This window comes from Lactuca virosa, chromosome 3 (genome assembly GCF_052849685.1).
Source record: "Lactuca virosa cultivar CGN04683 chromosome 3, Lactuca_virosa_CGN04683_v6, whole genome shotgun sequence".
NCBI classification, from domain to species: Eukaryota; Viridiplantae; Streptophyta; class Magnoliopsida; order Asterales; family Asteraceae; genus Lactuca; species Lactuca virosa.
In genome coordinates this window covers 61303181-61328355 of record NC_136428.1, presented here as the reverse complement: position 1 = coordinate 61328355, position 25175 = coordinate 61303181, and the positions used below count along the sequence as shown (strand labels likewise).

At 37.3% G+C, this 25175-nt stretch overlaps 1 protein-coding gene, 1 long non-coding RNA gene, 1 other non-coding gene and 1 pseudogene across 4 annotated transcripts; 1 reads left to right on the top strand and 3 right to left on the bottom strand.

The window, feature by feature from the left end:
• Positions 1 to 2193: 2193 nt before the first annotated feature.
• Positions 2194 to 9611, bottom strand: LOC145165817 (uncharacterized). 2 transcript variants are annotated; one of them, XR_013740195.1, is made up of 3 exons: positions 8988 to 9515; positions 8489 to 8735; positions 7734 to 8399 (listed from the first exon to the last, which is right to left on the bottom strand). It is a non-coding gene; the product is annotated as an uncharacterized LOC145165817 (long non-coding RNA). The 2 variants fall into 2 exon arrangements; XR_013740194.1 differs by lacking the exons at positions 7734 to 8399; positions 8489 to 8735 and adding an exon at positions 2194 to 2760 and having other exon boundaries at positions 8988 to 9611.
• TRNAT-UGU (transfer RNA threonine (anticodon UGU)) lies at positions 9569 to 9640 on the bottom strand. Its single transcript has one exon. It is a non-coding gene; the product is annotated as a tRNA-Thr (tRNA).
• Positions 9641 to 10068: 428 nt separating this feature from the next.
• LOC145165816 (sieve element occlusion protein) lies at positions 10069 to 13078 on the bottom strand. The gene is made up of 6 exons (XM_079084717.1): positions 12787 to 13078; positions 12164 to 12705; positions 11945 to 12057; positions 11709 to 11842; positions 11078 to 11566; positions 10069 to 10869 (listed from the first exon to the last, which is right to left on the bottom strand). The coding sequence occupies exons 1-6, from the start codon at positions 12967 to 12969 to the stop codon at positions 10255 to 10257; spliced, it is 2076 nt and encodes a 691-aa protein (XP_078940843.1). The 5' UTR covers positions 12970 to 13078; the 3' UTR covers positions 10069 to 10254.
• A 1489-nt stretch (positions 13079 to 14567) lies between these two features.
• LOC145162351 (cytochrome P450 86B1 pseudogene) lies at positions 14568 to 16476 on the top strand (annotated as a pseudogene).
• Positions 16477 to 25175: the final 8699 nt, after the last annotated feature.

The window sequence follows — 25175 nt, the reverse complement described above, 5'->3', positions numbered from 1 at the left end:
GACACCAAATACAATGATTGGATGCACAACATAAAGATGGCCCTTCATTTCAAGGACAAGGAGTATGCCCTTGAGAAACCATTAGATGAGATTGACGAAGAAAAGGCCGCTCCTGAAGAAATGGTCGCCTAGAAGAAACACTAGAATGATGCAACAAAAGTTGCTTGCATCATGGTGGACACAATGACTCCTGAACTGCAAAGATACTATGAGGATTACTGGCCGTACGAGATAAAAAAGGACCTTATGGAGAAGTACCATAAGCGAGCTCATCAGGAAAAGTACGAGGCGGTAAAGTCCCTCATAGCAAGCAAGATGAAAGAAGGAGAATCTGTTAGCAGCCACGTGCAAAGAATCCAGCGATACGTGGACCGACTTGTCAAGCTAAATGTGAATTTTGATGAGGATTTGGCTATCGACATAGTTTTGAACTCCTTGCCAAGTTGTTATGATCAGTTCATCTTCACTTATCATTTGAACAACAATGAGACCACTTTGTCTTAACTTCACAACCTCCTGCGAACAGTTGAAGCGGGGATGAAGGGAAAAAGTTTTGCCTCCGCTCCTGCTAGTACTCTCGTTCTGGCCATTAGTCAAGGGAAAGGAAAAGGAGGAAAGATCCTCCAAAGCAAAACTGGAAGGGAAAATCTCAAGCTAGGTCGTCAAGCAATGGACCCAAAGGAAAATCTAGTTCTGATGCTCCCACTATCTATGATCCCAAAGAGGCCACTTGCTTCTACTGCAACGACAAAGGGCATTAGAAACGAAGCTGCCCAAAATATCTGCAAGACATCAAAGACAGCAAGGTGAAGCTGACTTCTGTAGGTATATACACTATCCTATCTAATAACTCATCATCTCCTCGCTCTTGGTCCTTGATACATGATGTGGTATTCACATTTGTTCTGATTTGCAGTGCTAAGAAGAAATGAGGATGTGCAGCATGGTAGAATAAACTTGATCATGGGGAATATGCGATCTTCACCTGTCACTAAGATTGGAGTTTATGGTCTAGTGCTTAGTGATGGTGTTAGTTTAGATTTTTTGAATTGTTTCTACTCGTCAGAAATGACACAGAACATTATTTCCTTTCATACATTGTTTAAACAAGGTTTTAGATATTCTTTTAATGATGAGAATGGTTCTATTTCTACTTATAAAAAATGGTATTTTTTATTTTGAAGCTTTACCTTGTGATGGTGTGTATGAAATTGTGATGTGTGTAGACAATTTAGGCAATAGTGTATTTCAAATTGATTCATCTAATGATATAGACAAAGCGTGCTTGTGGCATTATCGTCTTGGATGCATTAACAACAAATGCAGCGCCCAACTCCAAAAGGATGGAGTGTTGGAATCATTTGACCTAAGGTCAGACGATGAATGCGAATCTTGTCTTTTGGGAAAGATGACAAAATCACCTTTCACTAGTTCTCGTGAAAGAGGTGAAGGTTTGTTGGACCTCATACACACAGATGTATGTGGGTGATGCGATGCAGACTATACCTTATCTAGCTTTAAATTTATAACCTAACAAACTTATACTAACTATGCACCTATAGGCAGTGTACCTAGTCAGATTATAGTATAGCTTGGGTAAGTCGGGTGTCGATCACAGGGAACGAATTTAATTAACTAATTTAACTACTAAAAATTAATCTAAAACAAGCAAAAGTTAATTGGGTTTTTATCTGATTTTGCAAGTTCAGAGAAACTTAATCACTTAACTATCAAATTCAATCAATTACTAAAAACACTTCTGTTTAGTTCGAATCCACTTCTCCTCTATGGTTAGCTTCTTATTATGGATTATTAAAGTTGGTTACCAAATTTTATATTATTACTAATTTAAGTCCAAATTTAATAATGTTTCACTAATTCATGTAAAACTATATATGGTCACACACAATCAAACACAGAATCAAGTATGGATTATGAATTGGGCTATGTAAGATTTATTAAACAAACATAATTATGGTCATAATTTATGTTCTCCAGCACAGCTAAATTTAATTACTTCAATTACTTATCTAAGATTGGGTCGATCCTAGCTCTAGTAATTCAGTGGTCACTAAATCACTAGGTGTCAAGTTCATGTAATTTAATAGTCACTAAGCTACACAGAACATGAATTCAAACAATTAAAGTATCTACTATTAGCATGCTAGGTATTAACAATCAAACACAAACACATAACCAACTATTAAAAATCCATAATAATTAAACTAATCCATAAAGTTGAAGCTTCATCTAGCTAAACAGAAGCAGCTAGATTCTGCTACTCATGGCTGAAATCACACACTCAAATTCAATAAATAAAGACATTATTAATGTACCAAACTAAATTGATGATTATAATCTTTAATCTCTAAGCCTTTAATCAATCCCCCTTCCTTCAATGCGTGGACTTGGTTTTTCTGATTAAACTTCCTCCAGATTTCGTTCTCTAAACCCTCCAAGTCTCCAGAAAAACTCCCTCAAAATCGTAAGTGCCAAGGACTTCATATATTTTTCGGAAAAGCCTTGCTCACGTCGTGAGAAGGATACCTTACGTCGTGAGCTTAGTTGTAATCTGTATCAAACATGGATTCTGTCCTCTGAATGTCTATCTTCTAGAAGCTCGAGGCTCACGTCGTGAGAAGGATTCCTCATGTCGTGAGGTTGACTTTTCAGTTACATTCTTCTCCTTTTAAGCTTCAATCCTCCAAAGTTCCAATTTTGTCGCTTTTGGTCCTTTATCTTCAAGAGTGCTCATTTTGACTGCAAAATATAATTTAATCTCATAAGTACCCTATATCTTTGCAAATAACCAAAATATTAATCAAATTGCATTAAAATATTGCCTAAAAATGTGTATAAATATGGCAATATCAAATACTTCACACTTATCCTTTGCTTGCCCTCAAGCAAAACTAATTCATTTTAAGTCAAACTTTCATCACAAATATCATATAAAACAATCCATTTTGAACTCAGTCATTATACCAAGACCTCAATGCGTATATTTGTGTCTAAAATCCTAACAACTTCCCCAATCCTAACTACTCACAATCCTTATGAACCTTCACCCCTTAGTTTATACGACACTCATTTCTGCAACCCTCCGAATCAATCCTCAGAAATCTTTCTTAACCTCAAGGTATTTTTGGTTAAGCTACCCAAGCATACATAATCTAGAAAAATTACAACTTTGATACCACAATGGAGTTCTTTCAAGTCTTCGATTCTTTGAATAATTGATCATTAATTACTTTGAATTCACCACATTTTTGTTTGATTTTTGGTATCTTTAACTTTTGATTCTTCAAAAATTTTGATCTTTTGGTCTTCATACTTTGACAGCTCCAAAATTCTTACAACTCTTTGGTAATTTCTCTTTTTTTTTAAATAACTCTCTTTTTTTCGCTCAATTCCTACATGCTTAGGCAAGGGAACTTAACTTTAACCTTTATTGGTTAGAAGTATTAGTCTAAGTGCAATTACTGCATAAGCTCTCCTGGATAGATTTCAGGTGCATGCTGCAAAACTTATTATGTTATATAAACTACCAGATCACCTTTCATATTTCATGGATTTTCACTAAGACTTCGGAAGCCACAAATATACTATAACATATGTTGGCTCAATTAACCATTTGAGCTCGCATTGGATCATCCCATATAACACTAGCAAATCAAGTTTAAACTATTACTAGATTCAATTTTTAGATTATTATTTCAAATTTTTTTCTAATTTTTTAATTTTAAAATTTTCTAGCAATTCACTTTTTTGACCCCCCCCTACCCCACACTTATTACATACAATGCCCTCATTGTATGCATAAAATATTTTAAAAGCAAAAAAATGGAGAAAAATGAACAGACTCCCCTGGGTAGGAGTGGCGAGATCGATTCTAAACGTGTGGAAAACTTGAACATCTTGAATTTGTGAATGGAACTTGGATCTTCATAGATATGTGAATGTGCCGGAAAAATGTGAAGCAGAAACTCGCATCTTCAACAGGTGTGGTATATATAATCTTCAAAGCAATGCATCGTAGTGTGGGAAAGCATACACCACATTTTATTGTTGAGAGAAAGAGTTAACCAGATTTATGATCTCAGGTCATGATAATAGTGAGCCATGACATGAATATGGAATAAAAGGCTTCCAAATAGAAGAAATATATGACCCACGACGTGGGGTATGAAACTCACAACGTGGTGTCATATGAAATTGAACTCTGAATTTTATTATCTTCGAGCTCACATCGTGAGAACTGGGTCTCACAGATTGTCATCTTGCAAAAATTTCTTCGAACAAGTGCAATGCAACTGAATGTCTTAATATATTAAGACCCTTCTATGACTCTATATTTGTTTGACTCTTTCCTCATTGCTAATCTTGTTTCTCTCACGAAATTAACCCTACACTTATTAAAAATTATGGGTCTTGACTCTTGACTCTAAACGACACGGCTTAACTTGTATATTCTCTTATCTCTATATCTCTATTTTCTCTCATGATTTTCTGCAAACAAGCAACCAAAATGTGGAAGGAAGCAACATAATCATCAAAAAGTTTTGTTACACAATCAAACCAAATAAAAGCAAAACAAAAACAAACACACCAAAAATAAGAAAGAAATAAAAACTATAAAGAAAAGGATAAATATCAATCATCGTCTTCTTCGTCGTGTGTCCCACTCGGTCCAACTCCATCTTTGCGTCTCGTCCTATACTCACTCCATGTCGGACAAACTGGATAGTGATCTCCTAAATGAGGTGGTTGCGAAACATTGAAGTGCTAGATCATATTCTCCATCGTCCCTCCAATCCAGGTCATGCTCAAGGTCATTTGATCAAAATAACCAGCCATAGTATCATCGCCAAAAGGTGCTCCTCCAATTGGTGCATTCTGGTGCATCGGTTGTCCTCTCTCACCGCGCCCCCTCACATTCCTCCTTCCTCGCGGACGCAGCTGCTGCTCGGGTTGGTCAAGTTGTTCCACATCATTGTCAGCAGGAATGCTCCAGTGCGAGCCCATATTTACCACAACATACATAGACTCTAAGTATCACACAGAAAGATCATCCCCCCCGCCTTGTATGTTAAAGTCCTAGTCAACCGAGGTGTTAAAAGGCCATAAGATCTCGCCAGGCGAATAACAAAATGTCCCCCATTGATAGGGTTTCCTGCTCGAGAGATGGCTGCCTTGCTACCCAAGTAGCTAGCAAGATGATAAGGGATATTACAAAAAACCGCAGGTGCAATAATTGTCCACAAGAAGAATAAATTTAAACTCGTTACTTTGTCTCCATGCTTCTTGTGGTTGATAGAAAAAGTCGCCAACCGATGAAGGAGTCTATGAATCGGGGACCGAATATGGCTTTCTTGCGAGACACCCGAATGGAATGCTCCTTTTGCGATGGTTGCCTAAAAATCATAGCCACTAACTCTCGGCAAAATACTCCCGAACAGCTGTCCTAAAGAAGATATCAAAAGCTGGTGAGCGCGTCTCACTCTCATCATATATCCCCATGCGCCAAGAAAACTCCGCCAAACTGCATTCCTTGTATTCGCCCCCGAGGCGAAAAACTAAAGCCCATGAATAGTATGGGTCTACGGTGGCACCCTCGAATGATACGGATGCGAAAAATTCCACACATAACTCTTGAAAAACCGGCTCACTTATTTCAAATAAATTCTTCCACCCGTTACAAGTGAAAGAAAAACCATCCATAGTAAATGTTTTTGTCAAATAAGGATCCATTCTTTCCGTAAGCCCCACTTCCCCTAGTTTCACCCAATCAAATCTAGGCGAGATAGCAAATTCCCTGCTATGTAGCCAACCCAACTTGTTCGTAAAATTCATCACCACATTTTAGGACATGTTAACCGGTAAGTGGTACAACGGGTGGCGGTCAAAAACATTTCCTTGGAACTGCACATGTTAACTGTTGCATGCACACGCGTACGCTAAGCGTACGCATATGTACGCCCAACGTACGGAGGGTCCCTTTTTGCCAAAATGCAATACTTTGAGGGTAAACAATGGAATACCTGCATTGGAGTGTTACATGATAAGTAAGGCCTAAGGTAAAAGGATACTCAGGAAAACAAACCCAAACGGGAGAAATAGAATCCGGTTGGATCCTGAGATCAAAAGGTTTGAAACAATACCGGTAGGAAAGGTTCCAATCGAATTCAAAGCTTCGATACTATCGTCGTCGAAGGTACAAGTTTCCTCGTAGGAAAGAATTTTCTGATCTACGAAATCATCATCAGTATAGCAATGATGTTTGCGCGATCGAACTCCTTTTTTGACTATATTTAAAAAAAACGAGGAAGGAGAAAGATAAACAAAGGTAGACCTGGCAATTCGTTTATTCGTGTCATGAAAACGTGTCAGCCACGAATTTCACACGATACGATTATACGATAAGAAATAAGGTTTATCTCAATTTTTAAGATATATTTGTGTCGTGTATTCGTGTCGTGTCATGTCTCTCACAGATTCGTGTATTCATGTCTCAAATTGCCAAGTCTAGACAAAGGTAGTACCTTCGATGATATTCGGTAGACGTTAAGAAGAAGAGCTAAAAGAGTAAGACGAAATTGAAAGGCTGAATACCCTATTTATACAAGAATCAAGGAAAGGTAGAAGAGTGATTTGACCTATTCCAACAGCTAAAAATTTATCCGTTGAAATTTAAATTACCCTATCCGTTAGAACTTTTTACTTCATTTTTACTTCAAAAGTATGCCTCTAAATATTTAAAAACTAACATTTATATTTCGCATGTATAATTTTGGGGCAATTGTTAGGGACAGGGTCCCAGAATCATATTCATGATCCTTAATATTGCTGAAACCTCAGGATCCTTAAATATATCGCAGGATCCTGATTATTATTACTAATATTTCTTAACACTTATAACGGCTATATTTTTCTCTCTTTTACTCACATGTGCATAATTACTCAACACAAGACTTATTCTCAACAGAAAATCACTTCAACCAAGCTAAAGACCCGAGAATACCAAGTCAAACAACGTGCAAATACTTGTTCAAGGAGGATCTCGGAAATCTCGGACTTCTTGTTGATTAGCTTAGACTATGAATAACACCTGTAAATTACACACTACATATACAATTAGCTCTACCATTACACTTGTACTCATTTTATCTTCATCATCTCTGTAATCTCGGATTGAAATCAATAAAACACAATAATGCAAGTGATCATTACCACCTCCCAATGTTTTAGGTCGGAGATCCTACAAAGAATCAAGGGCTTTCCTTGTAACTCACTTGTCTCACTTTGATCATTATTCTATATTTACATTATACTAACACCACAGCCTCTCATATAACTTGGTCGAATTGCACTTGATCGATTTTTGACCAAAACAATAAACAATACATATGTATACAAAAAGCTACTAATATATGTATCACTAGTATACATTATATACAATATGGTATTAATTTCAGCCACAACACTCGAACTAGTGGTACAAGCCCTCACCAGATTGGGGAGAAACTCAGGTTTGATCGTCTCATCCATTTTCATTTTTATATTAACGGGTGTTGAAAATTGTGAACGTGTTTAGACTCAATAAGTCAATGTCTTTATTCCTTGAGGTCACGAGTTCGAAACCAAGCATCACTACTTATTCTCTTTTTAATAAGTTTATATGATTATTGGTATAATATACAAAAAAAAAAAAAAAAAAAAAAAGGTGCTCAGTTGTAAAATATGTACAAAAAAAACTCACAAACTACCACATGGCATGGGGTATCTAGTATTTATCAAGTAAACATGTACAAAAAAAATTCAATGGTATTTTACAACGCTAAAGAATTTTGGTAATACATGTACACTGAACAAAGATTGTTGGTAATACGTATACAAAAAGAGATAAATGATATTTGTGTACGCCAAATAAAGATCATTACCCTCCTAAGTTATTATCCCAATAAAAAATGACATATAAAAAGCTCGTAAAACAGTATAACTAATTGGTCGAGGGATTGGTGTACAAAAAATATAGTTTAGCTACCAAAACGAAACACAAAAAGTCAGACTAGTAAACATGGTGTACCCTATAATAAAGACCTAATCCAGACAAAAAAAAAAGTTTAAGAACTCAAAAAAATATAATCCTTGACTAATCTTGGGACAATATGCATGAGCTGAAAGGTTTTTTCAATTGTTCCCCTTTAGGCCTTTACACAAATGAGGAAGGATTGGAATTGAATTCAATAACTTTATGGAAGAGAAGTTGGATTCTTCACTAGTAGGATTTTCTGAATTCCAACAAAATTCAATTCGGTACTCATTTGCAACCTAACACCGGAATGGAATTGAATTCAATCCCAGCTAAGTCCCATGCGATCCAGCAAACCAAATGCCCCCTACGGATAGCAGCCAAATAGGCGTTTGTAAGCTTGGATGGAATGATCAAACTCAATAAAGCTATGATTCGGGTAAAACAAAACCTTACAAATGTATGAAAGACCCTTTAGAAGAAATGGATACCAAGAGTCATGAGTTGAAGCTCATACACTAGAAACGAACTTGATCTCAATTTGTGTTTAGGGTGAAATTTTGGCAGAATGTTCGGTGTTTGAGCTGACATTTTGGCAAATTCAAGTATGCATCTGGGCTGAAATTTCTTGATACAGCACACAACCAATGCTTGAAAGCACCAATTATTACTCCCATCATAAGTTTTACTCACATCTGAGTTACTGGGAATAAGAAATTATGTTGATTCATTCAAGTAAAGAAATAATCATTCTTGAATTCAACCTAAAAATTGCAGAAGAATTCTATAGGAAGGAGACTCTGATAGCAAATAAATAGCTAAACACACAGATTTTCACAGTTCAACCATAACTTTATTGCATAATTTTAGACAAATGTATCATAAACCAGCAACAACACTCAAATATCTGATAGTAGCATCATTTATCAATACTTAATTCAAGAAAAAGAAACACCTTTCATTACGAGCAGTGACGAAGACGTTTTTTGAGTTTTTTTAGTTTATGCTTGTTCATCTTCTTCTTCCTTTTCTTCTTAACACTATCCGCCCGGATGATATCGTTACTCAAACTCGACCCATCGAGTTCCGGATCTTCCTCGGGCTTAGAAACCGGGAACCCAGTTGAAGAAATCGGATTCAAGAAATGCTCAAATGAAAAACTAGGGTAAACATGGAATCGATTGAAATGGGTCGATTTGTTCTCAGATGAAGATTCGGGAAAAAGGGTTTTGGTGTTGGGTTCAGGGTGATTAAGGAGATGAGGAATTATGGGTTGTATTGGATTGTGATGGTTGAGTAAAGCTCTAATTCTGCTCCCATTGAAGGGTTTGCGTATAATCTTGTAAAAATTTTGAGACATTTTTCATTTTTGGGGGTCTCTTTCTGTGACAGAGACGAAGCTAAAAAAGGAGAAATTATTTGGGCTTGATGAGGCCAAAAGGGGAAGAAGGTTATGGTGAACCGGTGAGGACAAAAAAGAGAAGAAAATAAGAAAATCAAAGTAATAAGAACAAAACTGGTAAAATTTTATACATTTGCCCCCATGCAGGATCGAACTACAGACCTCCAGTTTACAAGACTGGCGCTCTACCACTGAGCTATAGGGGCTATTTGTCTAAATCCAAATGGTCTAAATTTAGAACTAAGAGGCTGTTTGTTTTATCTTTTTAACCAACTTTTGCCCCTATCTTTTCCAAAAAGTTAAAAATAAGGTAAAAGATGTTTGGCAATGGGAAAAGATCTTTTAAAACCAACTTTTGAGAAAGAAGGAAAAGAAGCATTTTGAAAAGTCAGGTATCCGTGTCTTTTTGTAACTTTTCAACCCTTTACACTTAAATTACTCAAAAGCTAATCTAAACACATTATTAAAAACATCTTTTGTAAAAAGTCCTTTTACAAAAAATCCTTTTGAAGGGAAAAAGATATCCCAAACACCCCCTAAATCGGACTACAATTTACAAAATCTGTTTAAAATTACACAAACAATGGTGGGTTTTTTAGCAACCATATAATGGTAAAGTTTTATTGAAACATGGTTCAGAACAATCAATCATGTTTTCGCAATATATATCAGTTGTTCACTTGTTTGACAACAAAAAAGTGTCAAAATGTACCGAGGCTACTGTGTGAACAATACAAAACAGTGACTATAAAGAACTACACTTATTTCATGGATGTTTTTCGATAAAACAACATCGTCTTTATTACTAATCTAAAACACTTTATTTGGATCCATCACATTGATAAACAACAAACGGTTTCATCAGACGCTTACATTTATCGCAAATCACAGGTCCTTGATCATATGGAACCATGTTTGTGTGATCACAAGTCATCATCGTGTTGTTCACTTCATCATCATCAACGCTTCTGATCGCACCCACCAACCCCAATGTTGCAAGTTTTAGAGCCCAAACATGAACCCTTTCAAAGAATGTCAAGATTTTGTTTCCTTGTAACTTCACCAAATCTTTAGAATTCCCACATCCAAAAACAGCCCAATTGTTGTTATCATCATCGGTGTCTAGCAATTCTGAGACTTGCTTCAAAAGGGTTTCATAGTTAGCAAAGTTATGAAATTGGCCTACACGAAGGATTGAATCTTTGATCTTCTCCAATCTTTGCCAGAAAAACCGAATCTTTATGGGAGTGAAGGAGATGTCTTTGTTGAAAAACCCTACTTTTGTTTGCGTGTGTTCACTGGCGTTTCTGCTTCCGATGTAGATTACTTGAATCTGCAAGCCTGCATTTTGTAGTTTCTTGATTCTTGATTCGAATTCCTCTATCCAGTCTAGGTTACTACTTCCACATATGCAAATATTTCGGCCTCCATCCACCTGATAACAACAGAAACGTAAGTATTTTCAAAACCCTAAAAAACATCTTGTTTTATTCCATCTGTTTCGAATCATTGAAGATATAACTCTCTCTGAAAACCGATTTAAAAGACCAATATTTTAATCATATCAATGATGATGAGATCGACAGATAAAACCAAAAAAGATAGGATTCACCGATATAATTAACTAATTTCTTGAATCTTACAGTGTTCGTTAGGGATTGATCTATTCCATCAAACATAAGCTGCAAGTTCCATTTTTGTTCCTCCCAAAGCTCTTTCTCTCTCCATTCCGAAAAAGGAAAAGCTTTTGCTCCCCAAATCAACACCATGTCCATTGCATTGTAATTCGAAACCAATCCATGTGAATCTAATACTACCATTAATGGATTTTCTTCAAACTTCCATTCTTCTCTCATCATTCTCACAACTGCTGAGTTTAGCAACCATGGTTGCCTGACTGACAACCATGGTAACGAGTTCGATAAGTAATCAAAACTTATGAGTTCATCAAGAGTCCATGTTTCTGAAGACGAAATGGGGACCCACACTATTTCGTAATCTTGCTCTATGTTCTTGTTGTGAGGATGCTCATGTGTTTGCTGTAGCAGCAATAGAGTTTGATCTACTGGCAAAAGATCCGGCTTTGAAACCAAAAGCATTACTATCTTCTGTTTCAGTTTAGATATACCTACCTGTTTTATAAAGCAGTTAAAGTTATTAAACTATATTGAGGATTTTCAACCTAAGTATATAATAAAATAACAAAAACTGGGAGTGTACATTGGACCTCATTTTGGGTCCCTACACTCTTTAATAAAAGATAGCACTAATTACCTTTGACTGAGAACAAGAAGAATCTTTGAGGGGCATATCATCATTCAAAGAAAAGAATAAGTGAAGCACTTTTTGATTATCAACTTGTGTCTGATCCTTGAGAAGATCCATCAGCATTTTGTACAATTTCTCCTCTACCAAAGATACACAAATAAAATAACATCAATAAATAAAAAAATCTTTCATTTCCCTAATGACAAGATTCAAGATTCAAGATTCCTTTGTGAGTGTATTACCTATCTGTTTTTGAGATGCATCAACCTGTAGTCTGAGGCAATTGCATAATCTGCTCAACCTAAGAGCCAAACTAGACAAACCCCATGCTGCATTTGCAGTTACATTCGAATTCCTGGAATAAAGTTTGGAGCTTTATTATATAAATGGTTATAATGATGTAACCAAGAAAAGTGAAAAAAAGAAAAAAGAAAAAAGAAAAGAAAAGAACAAGCACTTGCTCCTGCTTCATGGCAATCAAGTCTCTGATCTGAGAAGCAGATGTCAATGAGCTTCTAAAGATCCAATAAGTAGCCAAGTAAATCTGAGACTTCACAGCAGCCATTAAAGTACAACCATGATCATCACAAAGTACAAGTTGAAGAGGCAGGCTTTCAAATCTAATCACACACTTAGCCAGTTCCACCATTTCTTTAATTAGCAATTCCATAGCCCTAAGCTGGGGTCTCAAAGCTTCAAAATTTCTCCAACACAAGTTCTTGAGTGTTGCAAGTGATGCTGCTAGTGAACTGTGTGCATAAACATCAAGAATCAACCTAAATTCACCATAACTTATTGCAAATGCAGTGAGTATTAAAACCACTTTTGCATCCCATCTGTAATTCCCTAACATCTCTAGTAAAACTAGAGTTCTTGTGTGCATATCCATGGTGTCATGACACTGCAATAGTATCGCACGTGAAATTTTATAAACAGCATGATCCAAAGTTTCTTTGGAAGCAAAGTTTTCAATACCATCAAGAATGCACACATCATCAATAACCTGCAACAAGAATTTGACAACTTTGTTATAAAGATCAAGAATCTAAATGATTGAAAGAATCAAGAACTATGGTTATAATACATTGCTGGAATTAGACGCGTAGAACATGACATTTTCCATGGCTTGAAACAAAATCTTGCAATCCACAATATGCTGGTTGGTTTCATGAGTGAGTATAGTCTTATTTATGATGAATTCTTGCTGAAGTGATAGTTCTGTAGAGGGAGATTGATGGGTGAAACTGTCATTTCCACTTAACTCCATGGTTGAGCTTGAATCAACTCCTACCCATTGCTTTGTCTATTTGACATAGTATAATATTAACTGTGGAAAGGATAGTGAGATATACAAGGTAAACATTTAGTAGACTGTTATAGTACAAGTACTTATAGCATGTGTACAACTCATCAAGTGGACTTGGGTGGATCTATTTGCTAAATATGGGGAGACATTGGAAAAAGCAAAAAGTAGATTTATAAAGAAAAAGAAAAAGAAAAAGGAGGTGGAGGTTCTTAAACCGTCTTGTAAGCATGTAATATGTGGGAAAATATCCAAAAAAGCAAATTAAGTATGAATGTGAAGATCCTTGGAACGAAATAAACAATCTGATAAAATCTTTGATATGATCATGGATTAATCAATGTCTATAGAAGTAGTAGGAAAGTAGTTATATAGAATTTCAGATCTGTGGAGACGTTACTTCATATCATCATTATTATAAATAGTATCATCATCGTTACAATTATTATTAAAGAGTGATCATTAGGAAATTACCTATATTTACATCGTAATTTTCAAGATCTATCTACAAACCATACATAAAATTACGAAATAATCAAATGGTATGTATATTTCATTGTACTCAACTACCATGTGCATGACTCATGAGTTGATCACTTCCTGTTATATTCAAATTCCACCTGAAGTGTTTCATTCATCATTTGCCCTTTTCAAGTTCAAACAAAAATACTATCTTAATTTATCAAAAACCCTCATCTGAACTCGTAGTAAAAGCTCGAGCAAGAAAGATTCAAACTTTATCCTCTGCATCTTTGTATAGCTATGATTTTAACATACATATAATATGTCAAAATCAGTCTTGATAGACAAATTAATGGTTCACGTTTAATCCTGAGACTGTTATTCAAGGTCACTTATCATTAATCAGTCTTTCATAAGAGAGTCACCTCGAATCAAATTCAGTAAGAATTCCTCTATATCTTCCTATGCTCTTGTGGCATGCATACAGATAAACAATATGATAAAACCACACTTCATATATAAATGATTAATACACGTACGTGGGGGTCCTGAGATCATGCATTATATATGGCTCGTTAAAGGTGGCTTGATCATTCATTAATCTTTCCAAAGATTGCTCATTAAAATAAAATGTGATTTTAAATGAACCCCTCTCCTACACATCGTGTGAGACCTACACAGATATGTCCCTTCAATGGGTCCATTTAATTAGCACCACCCTAAATAAAATATTAATTGATTACCAAAGATTCAAACTTTATACTTTAAAAGGATCTTAATGATGACTATAAAATAGAATCCTATATATGAAATCTAATATTGATGTTCAAATGAGTAACATTTTGAATTTGTAAGAAAGAATCAAATTAAACTGCTATAGTCATATGATTTTTGTGACATCAATGATTTTTTTTCATCATTTCTTATCAAGTGATTGAAATTTGGGACAAAAAAAACTTCTCCACACGTAAATATATAACACGAGTTTTGTACTTAAACTTAGATAAAAACTCACACACAATTTGCATGGTAAGATGGTTGTTACAAAATGAGTTACAACTTACCAAAAGAGCCGTCTGAAACTTAGAACAACTTATATAAATATATATGCATATACTTAACCGAGATCCATAAAGCACACCAATCTCACGCCCTCTCTCATGCATATACATAGATACATAGATTTGTATGTTTCATTACATTTGACTAGCTTGATGTACTCTCCTGAATACTCTCTCATATACAACCCCTCATCTATTATTTCATGAAACCAAAAAATCCTCGTCACAAAAACAAAAGATGGAGTACAACATGATCACGAGCCTCATATTCTCCTTACCAAAATGGTTGTATTCCCATATATGGCTCTCAGACATAGCCATAGGACTCCTTATTGTCTTCATCTTCAACTCAATAGTTCAAAGACTCACCACAAAGGGTCCTATGACATGGCCGGTTTTTGGCATACTTCCAACGGTACTCTTACATGTGACCCACATTTATGAATGGGGTGGCGAAGCTTTGGTCAAATCTGGTGGAAGCTTTTACTATAGAGGTATGTGGATGGGTGGTACCTATGGGATTGCCACGTGTGATCCTGAGAAAATCGAGTACATACTCAAAACAAATTTCAAGAACTACCCGAAGGGTAAAGCTTATAGGGAAAGATTTTATGATTTTCTTGGAGATGGGATTTTTAATGCTGATGATGAGTTATGGAGGCAACAACGTCGTGTGGCTAACTCTGAGATGCACTCAACTCGCTTCACACAATTCTCCATGAACGCCATCAAAACGTTGGTGCATGAGAAGTTGTTGAAGCTTTTAGAGGCGAAAAAAGGGTGTGTTATTGATTTACAAGATGTACTTCTTCGTTTCACTTTTGACAATACTTGTGCTGTGGCATTTGGTGTTAATTCGGGGTGTTTGGAAGTTGAATTACCAGAGATACCCTTCGCCAAGGCATTTGAACAAGTGACTTACGCAAGTTTGCTGAGGTTCTTGATGCCTCCATATGTGTGGAAACCAATGAAGTTTTTCAGATTAGGGTTTGAGAAAACACTACATGAAGCTGTCAAAATTGTGCATGGTTTTGCTGAGAAAACAGTAAAAGAAAGAAAGATGGAATTATTAGGTAACAAGGAGGCTATAAATAACAACTCAAGGTGTGATCTTTTGTCAAGGCTTATCATCATGGAACAGGATAGACAAGAAGTGTTTTTTACTGATAAACTACTTCAAGATTTCTGCATAAGTTTCATCTTAGCAGGTAGAGACACCAGCTCTGTTGGACTAGCATGGTTCTTTTGGTTAATTACCAAAAACCCATCAGTAGAAACTCGAATACTCGAAGAAATCCATCAGATTTTACAACAAAGAGAAAACCCCAGCAAGGAAAATCAAGAAAACACAACCTTCACAGAAGAAGAGCTAAAGAAAATGGTATATCTGCAAGCAGCAATAACAGAATCCTTACGACTATACCCTCCTGTCTCATTTGACCACAAAGAGCCACAAGAAGACGACATGTTCCCTGATGGGACCCCAATCGAAAAGGGTGCACGAATAGTATACGTCATGTATGGCATGGCTAGGATGCCGACCATATGGGGTAAAGATTGTTGTGAATTTAGGCCTGAAAGATGGATCAGAGATGGTGAATTCATCAGCGAAAGCCAGTTCAAATACACGGTGTTTAATGCAGGTCCACGGTTATGTGTGGGCAAAAAGTTTGCATATATGCAGATGAAAATGGTGGTTGCTTCGATTCTATGGAGGTACACAATAAAAGTGGTCAAAGGCCATAAAGTATGTCCAAAAGTAAACACTACACTCTATATGAAACATGGGTTGTTGGTTACACTGGAGCCTAGGGCCAAGTTCATAGATTGATGTTGATTTTGACATCATGATGTTGCTTGCTTCTTTATTTTAATAGTTATGAGCTTATTTCAATTGTTAATTAGAGTTCAGTGTTATATATGCATGTAATATATAATGAAATTTCATGTGGTCAATGTTTCGACATGATCTCTTTATTTTAAGGTTATGTTAAATAGTTTGTACTTCATTTATCTGCTCCAAAAGAATGGGGGCCCACAAAGTGTTATACCTTCTAGTAACACCCTGTTTCCGAGTTCAAAACATAACGAGAGAAAAGAAAACAAAATGGTGGAAATAAGAAGAAAAATAAAAGAAATTGGTGTTCCCGAATTTTATTAAAGGAAGGAAGTGGAGGGAAATGGAATGATATTTTCTCTCCTAACTTTCATTTCGATTTGGAGGATTTGGAAAGAAAGAATAAAATGATTAATTTTCCTTCTACTTCTCTCTAACTCGGAAACACATAAGAAATTTTGTTTTCCTTTCATTTCTCTTCTGACTTTCTTTTTTCTTCTTTTCTTTTTTTTTTTGTTAAACTCGAGAACTAGGCATCATAGGTTAAAATGAAATTTTTTAAAAAAAAAATCACTTGGTAGGCCTTTTAGTTTTTGTTAGCATGTCTTTCATGTACAACAAGCAAGGCTCACTAATTTCATTCAAAAAATACATTATTTCATATAGAACCAATAACATGAAACTAAGGGTTGTTTATAGTTTACTTACTGAGTCAGATCTGACTGGGTAAACTCAACCCTGATTCTGACAGTGACCGAATAAGAGACATTTTAAAGACAAAACTACAAAAATAGTCCTTGTTGTATGCATTTTTTCCGGATTTTAGTCCAAACCCCGACTATTTTGGTTTCACGGTCCTTTTGACCATGTTTCTATGTGAAAATGGTCACGGACTTAACTCCCGTTAAGCTGTTGTTGTTAACTACCTCATGTGACACTCACATGCGAGCAAATATGTCATTTTCTTCTAAAGGGCCTTGTTTCTTTACCGATAGTCTGTATCACGCCTCTCCTTAGGAATGTCAAAAAGTCTCGTGGGACCCCAAATGCGTAGGGCCCCGATCTCATATGGGGGATATTTGTTAAAAAGAACATGGGACAGTGGCAGGGACAGGGTAGGCGGTCCCGTCCCAAATCCCCATGGAGGCCCCGTTAATATACTATATAATATTTATATATATTAATTATATAAATATAATAAATAATAACAATGATTCTGAGCTTCCAAAAGTCAACAAAAAATCATGTTTTTAAGTTGTTAGTATAACGTTTTTGAGATGTGATAATATTTTTTGTTTTTAACATGTAAAATTATGTTATAAATAACTATTTTTAACCAACAAAAATAGCTTCTTTAAGCCCAAAAAACAACTTCTTTTAACCCAATAAAAATATCTCAAAATCAATCGGAGGCGGTGAAACGGGGCGGGGGCGAGGAGTAATCCATGAATTCGGGGCAGGGGCGGGGGTGGGGAGACTGGAAATTTCCGGGGTGGGGACGAGGGAATGGGAAAATTTCTTGGGTGGGGGCGGGGGATGCAATCTCCGTCCCGTTTGCCGTCGTTGACATCCTTATCTCTCCTTCCTCCGTTATATCTCATGTGAGGATGACGCTGCCAACAGTCACCCACAACCACTGCCCTCGTCACTATTCACACCGATAAACTCTCATCCACAAGTATTCTACTCGTTTTCTCTCTCCTTTGACCTGCAAAGTCGTTGCTCTCTTCTCTTCCGTGGCCAACCCTTTGTAATTTGGGTTATTCTGAAAATCTAAACTTGATTGATTGACCTCAAATTTGGGGCATGAAGTTGAATCATCATCTTATCATCAGAATTTAGGGTCATAAATCTGAAATTACTTGTTGCTTGCTCGGTTTCATTTTCTTGCTGGGTCACAATGCTGTAAACTTAATTAGTGTAGAATGTTAATATCCATCTGTCAAAAGATATGAATTCCAACCAAATTTAGTTTCATACTCATTTACAACCAAACATGGAACTAAAACATAATTGAATTCCAATTCTCGATAAAATCAACAAATCATACACCCCATTAACTTCTTGAATGCTCACAATATTAAAATCAGTTCCTTCACTTATTTCCTCCTTCAAAGCATATTAATTTTGTTGATTACTAGTTGACTGGGATGAATCTTAGAGTTCTTCAGTAAGAAACATTTGGTTAGCTAAAATTCTTATTAGGTTATGCCTTAATCGGTATTTAAATATGGTTGTGCTTATATTTCCTTGAATATTAATATGGATTAGTTATATATACATGTTTATATAGGCAAATGAGAATAAAACAAGTGGTTCATCAAGCAAAGTTGGAAATTAGGCTTGATGGGTCATAAAACTGATGGTATTGTGTTCCCATTTGAATAATTAGTTTTGTTTTCCAATTGTTGTATGTATTTATGGGTAATTAAAATTAATTCTCTACTGAGTTTGAACTTCAATACTTTTTCTTGTTTTACTATACATCGTCGATATAGATTCAGAACAATGGAAGGTGACGATATCAGGAAATGGGTGTTTTGAAACGAAATCAACATATGAATAGTCATATTAAGAACATGCAGCAGGGGAAATGGGATGGAAACAACCAACATCAACAATAGGGGAAAGGAGGGAAACCATTATAAAGAGTAAACTAACTATCATCTCTTTATTTCTTAAATATTTATGAATTCCATTGATCAAGATTGCATTTTATTAAAAAAAATCTCTGTAGCATCCGGGATTTTCCAGGTATTATTAATCATTTTAAAATTGAAGAATGGAATGGTCTGGTTTGGGCTTTGACCTTTGGGCCTTATTAGTGGACTGAGGAAGTGACGTACGCGGGGCGTACACAGCCATGTATGCCCAACGTACTCGTGAGAATAAACCGCAGAGGCCAGGTGCGTACGCCCAGCGTACGCATGCAGCTCATTAAACCCTAAAATTTAGGGTTTACTCCTTATATAAAGAACATAACTCCTATTTGTTCAGCCTCCCTTCACTCTTACCCAGCCACCACGAAAACCCTAGCTCCCTTTGTGTGCCTTTGTGTTCTATAAGCCATTTGAGAGTGCTTTTGATGTTGTTTTAGTGAGAAAAGAAGAAATGAGCTTGAAGAAGAAGCAAGGATCCACCAAGAGCTGGTAGATCCAGAGGTTTGACACCATTTCTGACTCCTTTGAGGTATCAAGCTCCATACTTGACCATTGTATGCTTAGATTTGTTTATTTGGGGGTTTTTATGTCCTTTTTCACCCCATTGTTGGGAGTGTTTGAGTATTGTGGTTCTAGAGCATAAGAACTGTCCTTTTGGGCTCTTAGAGGCACTAAGAACCATAAAAATCGGACATTGATGGTTAAGCCACAACCATGCAAGTGTTATTGGGTCTTAAAGTTTGTTAAAAGGACCAAAATCATGTTTTGACCCCAACCTTGCATGCAAGCACATAAAGTTTGTGACTTTATGGTCTAGGAGGTCTTAAACGACCTAGATCTGCATTTTGGATGTAAAGACTTAACTGATTAAGTCATGGATGAAGTCCCAAAGAAGTTGGCCAGTACGCCGCGCGTACTGGGTCAACTCCCCGATCTGGTCAAGGCCAGCGTACGCTGGGCGTACATGCCAAGTACGTCGCGCGCACACATGCAGAATGAGTGTTTTGGGCTTTGGGCCTTAAGGAAATGGGCCTGGACTTTTGGGCCCAGTGGCCCACTGGGAAGTATAATTCTGGACTTGGGAATCTGAATTTAGGGTATTGGGCCTATTGGGCCACAATTAGACCCCTTGGAACCATTATGTTAGGACTTGAACTTTTGGGCCCATTTGGGGTTAAGGCCCAATTTAGAAATTGGGCAATTAGTGGGCCCTTAGGGAACCGTTATTAGGCCATATGAGGGTTGGACTTCATGAGCTAGAATCTGGAACTTATGTATGTTCCAATTAGACCGAGGGGTAAAATGATCATTTTACCCTGAGCAGTGTTGTGGACCCTGATTGAGTATTATTATTATTATGATAGCTGGGAGTCATCGGAGTAGCTGTTAGAGGTTACTTCCCATGAGATTCGACACTCAGCTTTACGAGGTGAGTTACCTTCCAGTAGCGGTGGGTCTACGACCACAATGTCGGCCCACCAGTAGGAGTTGTATTCTAGATGATTGTTTTTGTGATATTCATCTAGGTTTGCTGCTATCTGATATGTTTATGTACTAGCATGATATGTTATGTGTGATAGTGGTAGTAGGGGAAGTATAGTCCCCAAGTTCGGTCGTCAAGACCGAAGGGTAGGTCGGGCACCCAAGAATTGTCTGACAGTATGTTTATGCTATGATATTATGTGTTAGTAGTAGTAGGAGGTGAAATAGTCCTCGGATGTCGGTCGTAAGGACCGACGGGTAAGTCAAGCACCCCAGAATGGCTTGACCTGGGTAAGTCAAGCACCCCATAATGGCTTGACCTGGGTAGTCAGGCACCCCAGAATTGCCTGACAGTTTGTTATTGTACGGTGTGTGGTATGATGGGGGAACTCACTAAGCTTCGTGCTTACAGTTTTCAGTTTTGTTTCAAGTACCTCTTCAGCGAAGGGGAAGGAGTCGGCGCGGTAGCGGCACATCACATTCACGCATGATTTCCGCATTGAGTTTCTGGGATTGTACTCTGATTATTATTATTATTACCTGATGATATGTTTTTGAAACACGACGTAATGGTTTTATGAATTGATATAATATTAGAAATGTTTGGAAAATGATTTTATATGATTACTTAATTAAAAATGAAATTTTCAGCCTCAGAAATTAGGATGTTACAAGTTAGTATCAGAGCCTTAGTTTGAGGGATTCGGTTACACTCTTGGGTGTGTCTGAACTCAAACTGAGGACTCGGTATGAAAATTTTCAAAAAGAAAAACATTTTTTTTTATGAAAAGAGTTTGAAAAGAGAAAAAGGGACTTTGAAAAAAGAACAAGATGTGTGATGTGTGCGACCGGCCGAGCTCAAGTAAGTTTTCCCCAAGATACCATACATGTTATGTTATGATACGATATGATTATGAGAACTGCATGCTAGATTAGGGCTAGAGGATCTAGGAAGGATACCTTATATGCCTACTGTATATGTATGAAAAATGCATGCTAGATTATGGCTAAGGATCTAGGAAGATGTCTGATATGCCTGCTATATGTGTTTTTGAGCTGCAAGGTGTTACTGGTTAGTCAGTTATATGATAGCTTGGGTAGAGTATGATTGGATTGGATACTCAATGCCCGAATGTTGTTGCTTTGTGCTTCGGGAATCCTAGTTATCTTTAGCTAACTAGTAAGCGAATACGTTAAGTTACATGTTGCGAGGACGAAATAATTCCAGAAGGTTAGGTCTAGCCCTACTGCGCAACTCTTGTTTGAGTCCAACCGTTATGGGGTAGGACCTTTCATTCGAAAAATTATATGGTCTTAGTAATATGTAATGGTATTCGCAAGCTAGTTAGGTGACTGTAACAGGGGTTCCTTATGCAGCTGATGGCGGAGAGTAGGTCGAAGAGTTACCCTAGGGTAAGCCTAGGATGGGATTAGCAAGAGAGCAGGAGTAGTAGAAGGGACTTGGTGAAGTCGAAGCAATCCTTGATGAAAGTACGGATATATGTGGAAGGTAGTATGGGCCCGTACTACTGAAAGCAGAGGATCCGTACTCGAATCGAGGAGGGCCAAGATGGAACCAGGAAACTTGTAGGGTGTATGAAACCTCCCAAGGTTTATGTATGATTCTGACAATTATGTGTTATGTTTCAGAATGGTGATGATCACGCGGCACGGAGGAGGAGGTTCAGGGTCAGGATCCGGTTCAGGATCAGGTTCGAGAGCAGGTACCGAGCCAGTTGATGAGGGACTACGTGAGTTCATTGCTTCAAAGATCATGAGAGGTATCCTTGAGTCGACCCCGATGATTTTTGGGTCGATCAAGGAAGGGATCATTGAGTTGATGGAGGATCGCCTCAGGGCATTCAGGAGCGATATGGCACCCAGCCAGTCAGGATCGCGCACACTGTCCATCAAGGACTTCAGGAGCAGTGGTGCGCCAGATTTCCATGGGGCTAAGGACCCCATCGCAGCCAGGAGATGGATTGCAGACATTGAGTCTGCACAGCTGACGAGCTTCTGCCCCGAGGGGTCGAAGGTGCGATTTGCCACAGGATGTTTGAGAGACCGTGCTAGGGATTGGTGGGAGTCAGTTGGTGACTCTCTGGGAGCCTCGGCTATCGAGGCTATGACTTGGTCAGATTTTGTAGCCCGGTTCAGGGCTGAGTTCGCGCCAGTTGTGGAGCTTCAGCAGCTGGCCAGGGAGTTTCTCGATATGAGGCAGACGACTGAGTCAGTGGCGGAGATTACCGCCAAGTTCCGGGAGAGGGAATTTTTGGTGCCCCTATATGTGGGAGACGAGGAGATGCGGAAAACTCACTATCATGATATGTTACGAGCTGATATCCGGGAGCATGTCAGTGATGGGTTTTGGGTAAAACAAATAAACTAGAAAACAATTCCTAAGTTCACATGCAACCTACTTTGGATCTATGTTTTAACTATTGAACATATAACTTTGAATTACAAAACAAGAACCCTAATCAGAGAGGCTATTTTCGAAAATACCAATTAGGGTTTAAGAGTTACATACCTTTCAATTGTTATAGCAAACAATTGGTAATCCTCTTGATCTTGATCTTCTTGGAAGCCTAGCACCACAAATGTAATGCCTCTAATGGAGTCACACCCAAGAGCTAGCAAGAAGGAAACTTGTGAGGAGAGAGGCTAGGGTATGCAAAAATCGGCCTAGGGTTTCTTCAAGGTAGGAGTGGCCGATTTTGAGAGCCAGGAGACTCCTTATATAACTGAGGGATCTAGGGTTTAGGGAAAACCCTAATACTCCTTTGCTTGGGGCCTAAGCTTATCCAAAGGCCTTATCCAAGCCCCTTGGACGAAATCATTAGGGTTTCCCCTATAGATTTCGTCGACCCCCTTCCAAGGAGGTTCTGGAGCCTTCCACTCAACTATTTGATAATTGCAAACTAGTCCCTACACTTTATAATTAATACAATTAACCCCAAAATTAATTCTAATTAATTTCCGGCTAACTATTAATTAAACCTTATGATTTTTAATTAATATATTAATCTTTTAAAATATTAATAAATCATTTATATTAATTTATTAATCTTATAATAAATCAATATCTCTCCTTTCATAATTTCCTTGTCCAGTTGCTAGGTTTGAGGGCAACCCAAAAGGACTGTGTTGCTATCAATTCAAGTACATACCAATTATAGTTATGGGCTTAGACACCTAATCCAATAGTCTCCCACTTGGATAGGTCTGTAACTATAATTGCTAGTATGACTTCTAAATATGACCAGCAAATTGTAGCTTCCAAAAACTGTTGTTGAACTCTGACCCAGTCAGTTACGTGTCCTTAGATAAGTGATCATAAAATCCTTCGTTCTGCTAGATATCCCTAGACATAAGACATGGAATGTAATCAATCTCTTTGTCCAGAATCTATGTTTCCCGATTTCTGATTTGTGATGATGTAGGACTTCTAATTGAACACATCAATTTAGTCCTGGCTGGGCCCAGCACATAAGTCAACACCAAATCATCGAGGGGCCCACAGATATCGCTTTTCCCGTTAGGGCAAAAGGAACGAATAAACTTTGACTCATATGCTTGTATCTTTTACTCATCAAATTATACATAACAATACGTTTTATAACACCAAGTTATTGATGTGTTTTCGTATCACCAATGCATGACCGACTCGTAAATTACAACTAATATTTCTCCGCTTCAAGATTATAAGATATTATCGTCTCAATATTACTCGTGATGAATTCCATAAAGTAATACTCTGAGCGAGGGTTTATCCAATACTCAAATCTTTATATCTAAGTACTCATGAACATTGCAGCAATTCTATTGCTATGTCTAACTCCCTTAGACAATCTGCAATCCAATTCATGACAGTCTTAATTCACTACTTACTTCCAAAAGTACGAGCGACTGTGGAGTTTGAATAATCATATTATTCGGGAAGTAAAACATGCAAAATATGAAACACAATAATAAACAATTGACAAGGGTAGTAAATAAACTCATAACTAATACTTTATTATTTAATCACCAAAAGTCAATTACATTTACTTTGTTACAAGTTTCAGAACAAAACTAATCTAACTACTAAACCTAATATCATCTCTCAGTCCAATGCTCCGAGCATGTTGAATATGCTTAACCCTACTCAGACCCTTTGTGAGGGGGTCTACTGGGTTGTCTTCAGATGATACCCTCTTTACAACAAGATGGCCTTATTCTACTCTATGTCTTATGAAATGGTACTTTCTGTCGATATGTCTAGTTTTACCATGATCTCTGGGTTCCTTTGTTAAGGCAACCGCTCCTTCATTATCGCAGAACAGTTCCATAGGCTCCTGGATGGTTGGAACAACTCTGAGATCTCCGATGAAGTTCCTCAACCAAGCTGCCTCTTTCGACGCTTCACTCGTTGCTATGTACTCTGATTCACAAGTAGAATCAGCCACCGTATCTTGCTTGGAACTTTTCCAAGTAACTGCTCCTCCATTTAGTAAAAATACCCAACCTGATTGAGAACGGAAGTTATCTCTATCCGTTTGAAAGTTGGCATCACTATAACCATCTATTATCAAAGTATCTTTGCCACCAAGTACAAGGACCCAGTCCTTTATCCTTCGCAAATACTTGAGTATATTCTTAACCTCTATCCAATGAGCTCTACCCGGG

Excerpts from the sequence above, each read along its gene's own strand:
- LOC145165816 (XM_079084717.1), bottom strand. The coding sequence starts at position 12,969 with ATGGAGTTAAGTGGAAATGACAGTTTCACCCATCAATCTCCCTCTACA. Across the intron at positions 12,058-12,163 it reads TTGATTGCCATGAAGCAGGA|GAATTCGAATGTAACTGCAA; the intron begins GCAAGTGCTTGT and ends ACTTTATTCCAG. Across the intron at positions 11,843-11,944 it reads TGCATCTCAAAAACAGATAG|AGGAGAAATTGTACAAAATG; the intron begins GTAATACACTCA and ends TATCTTTGGTAG.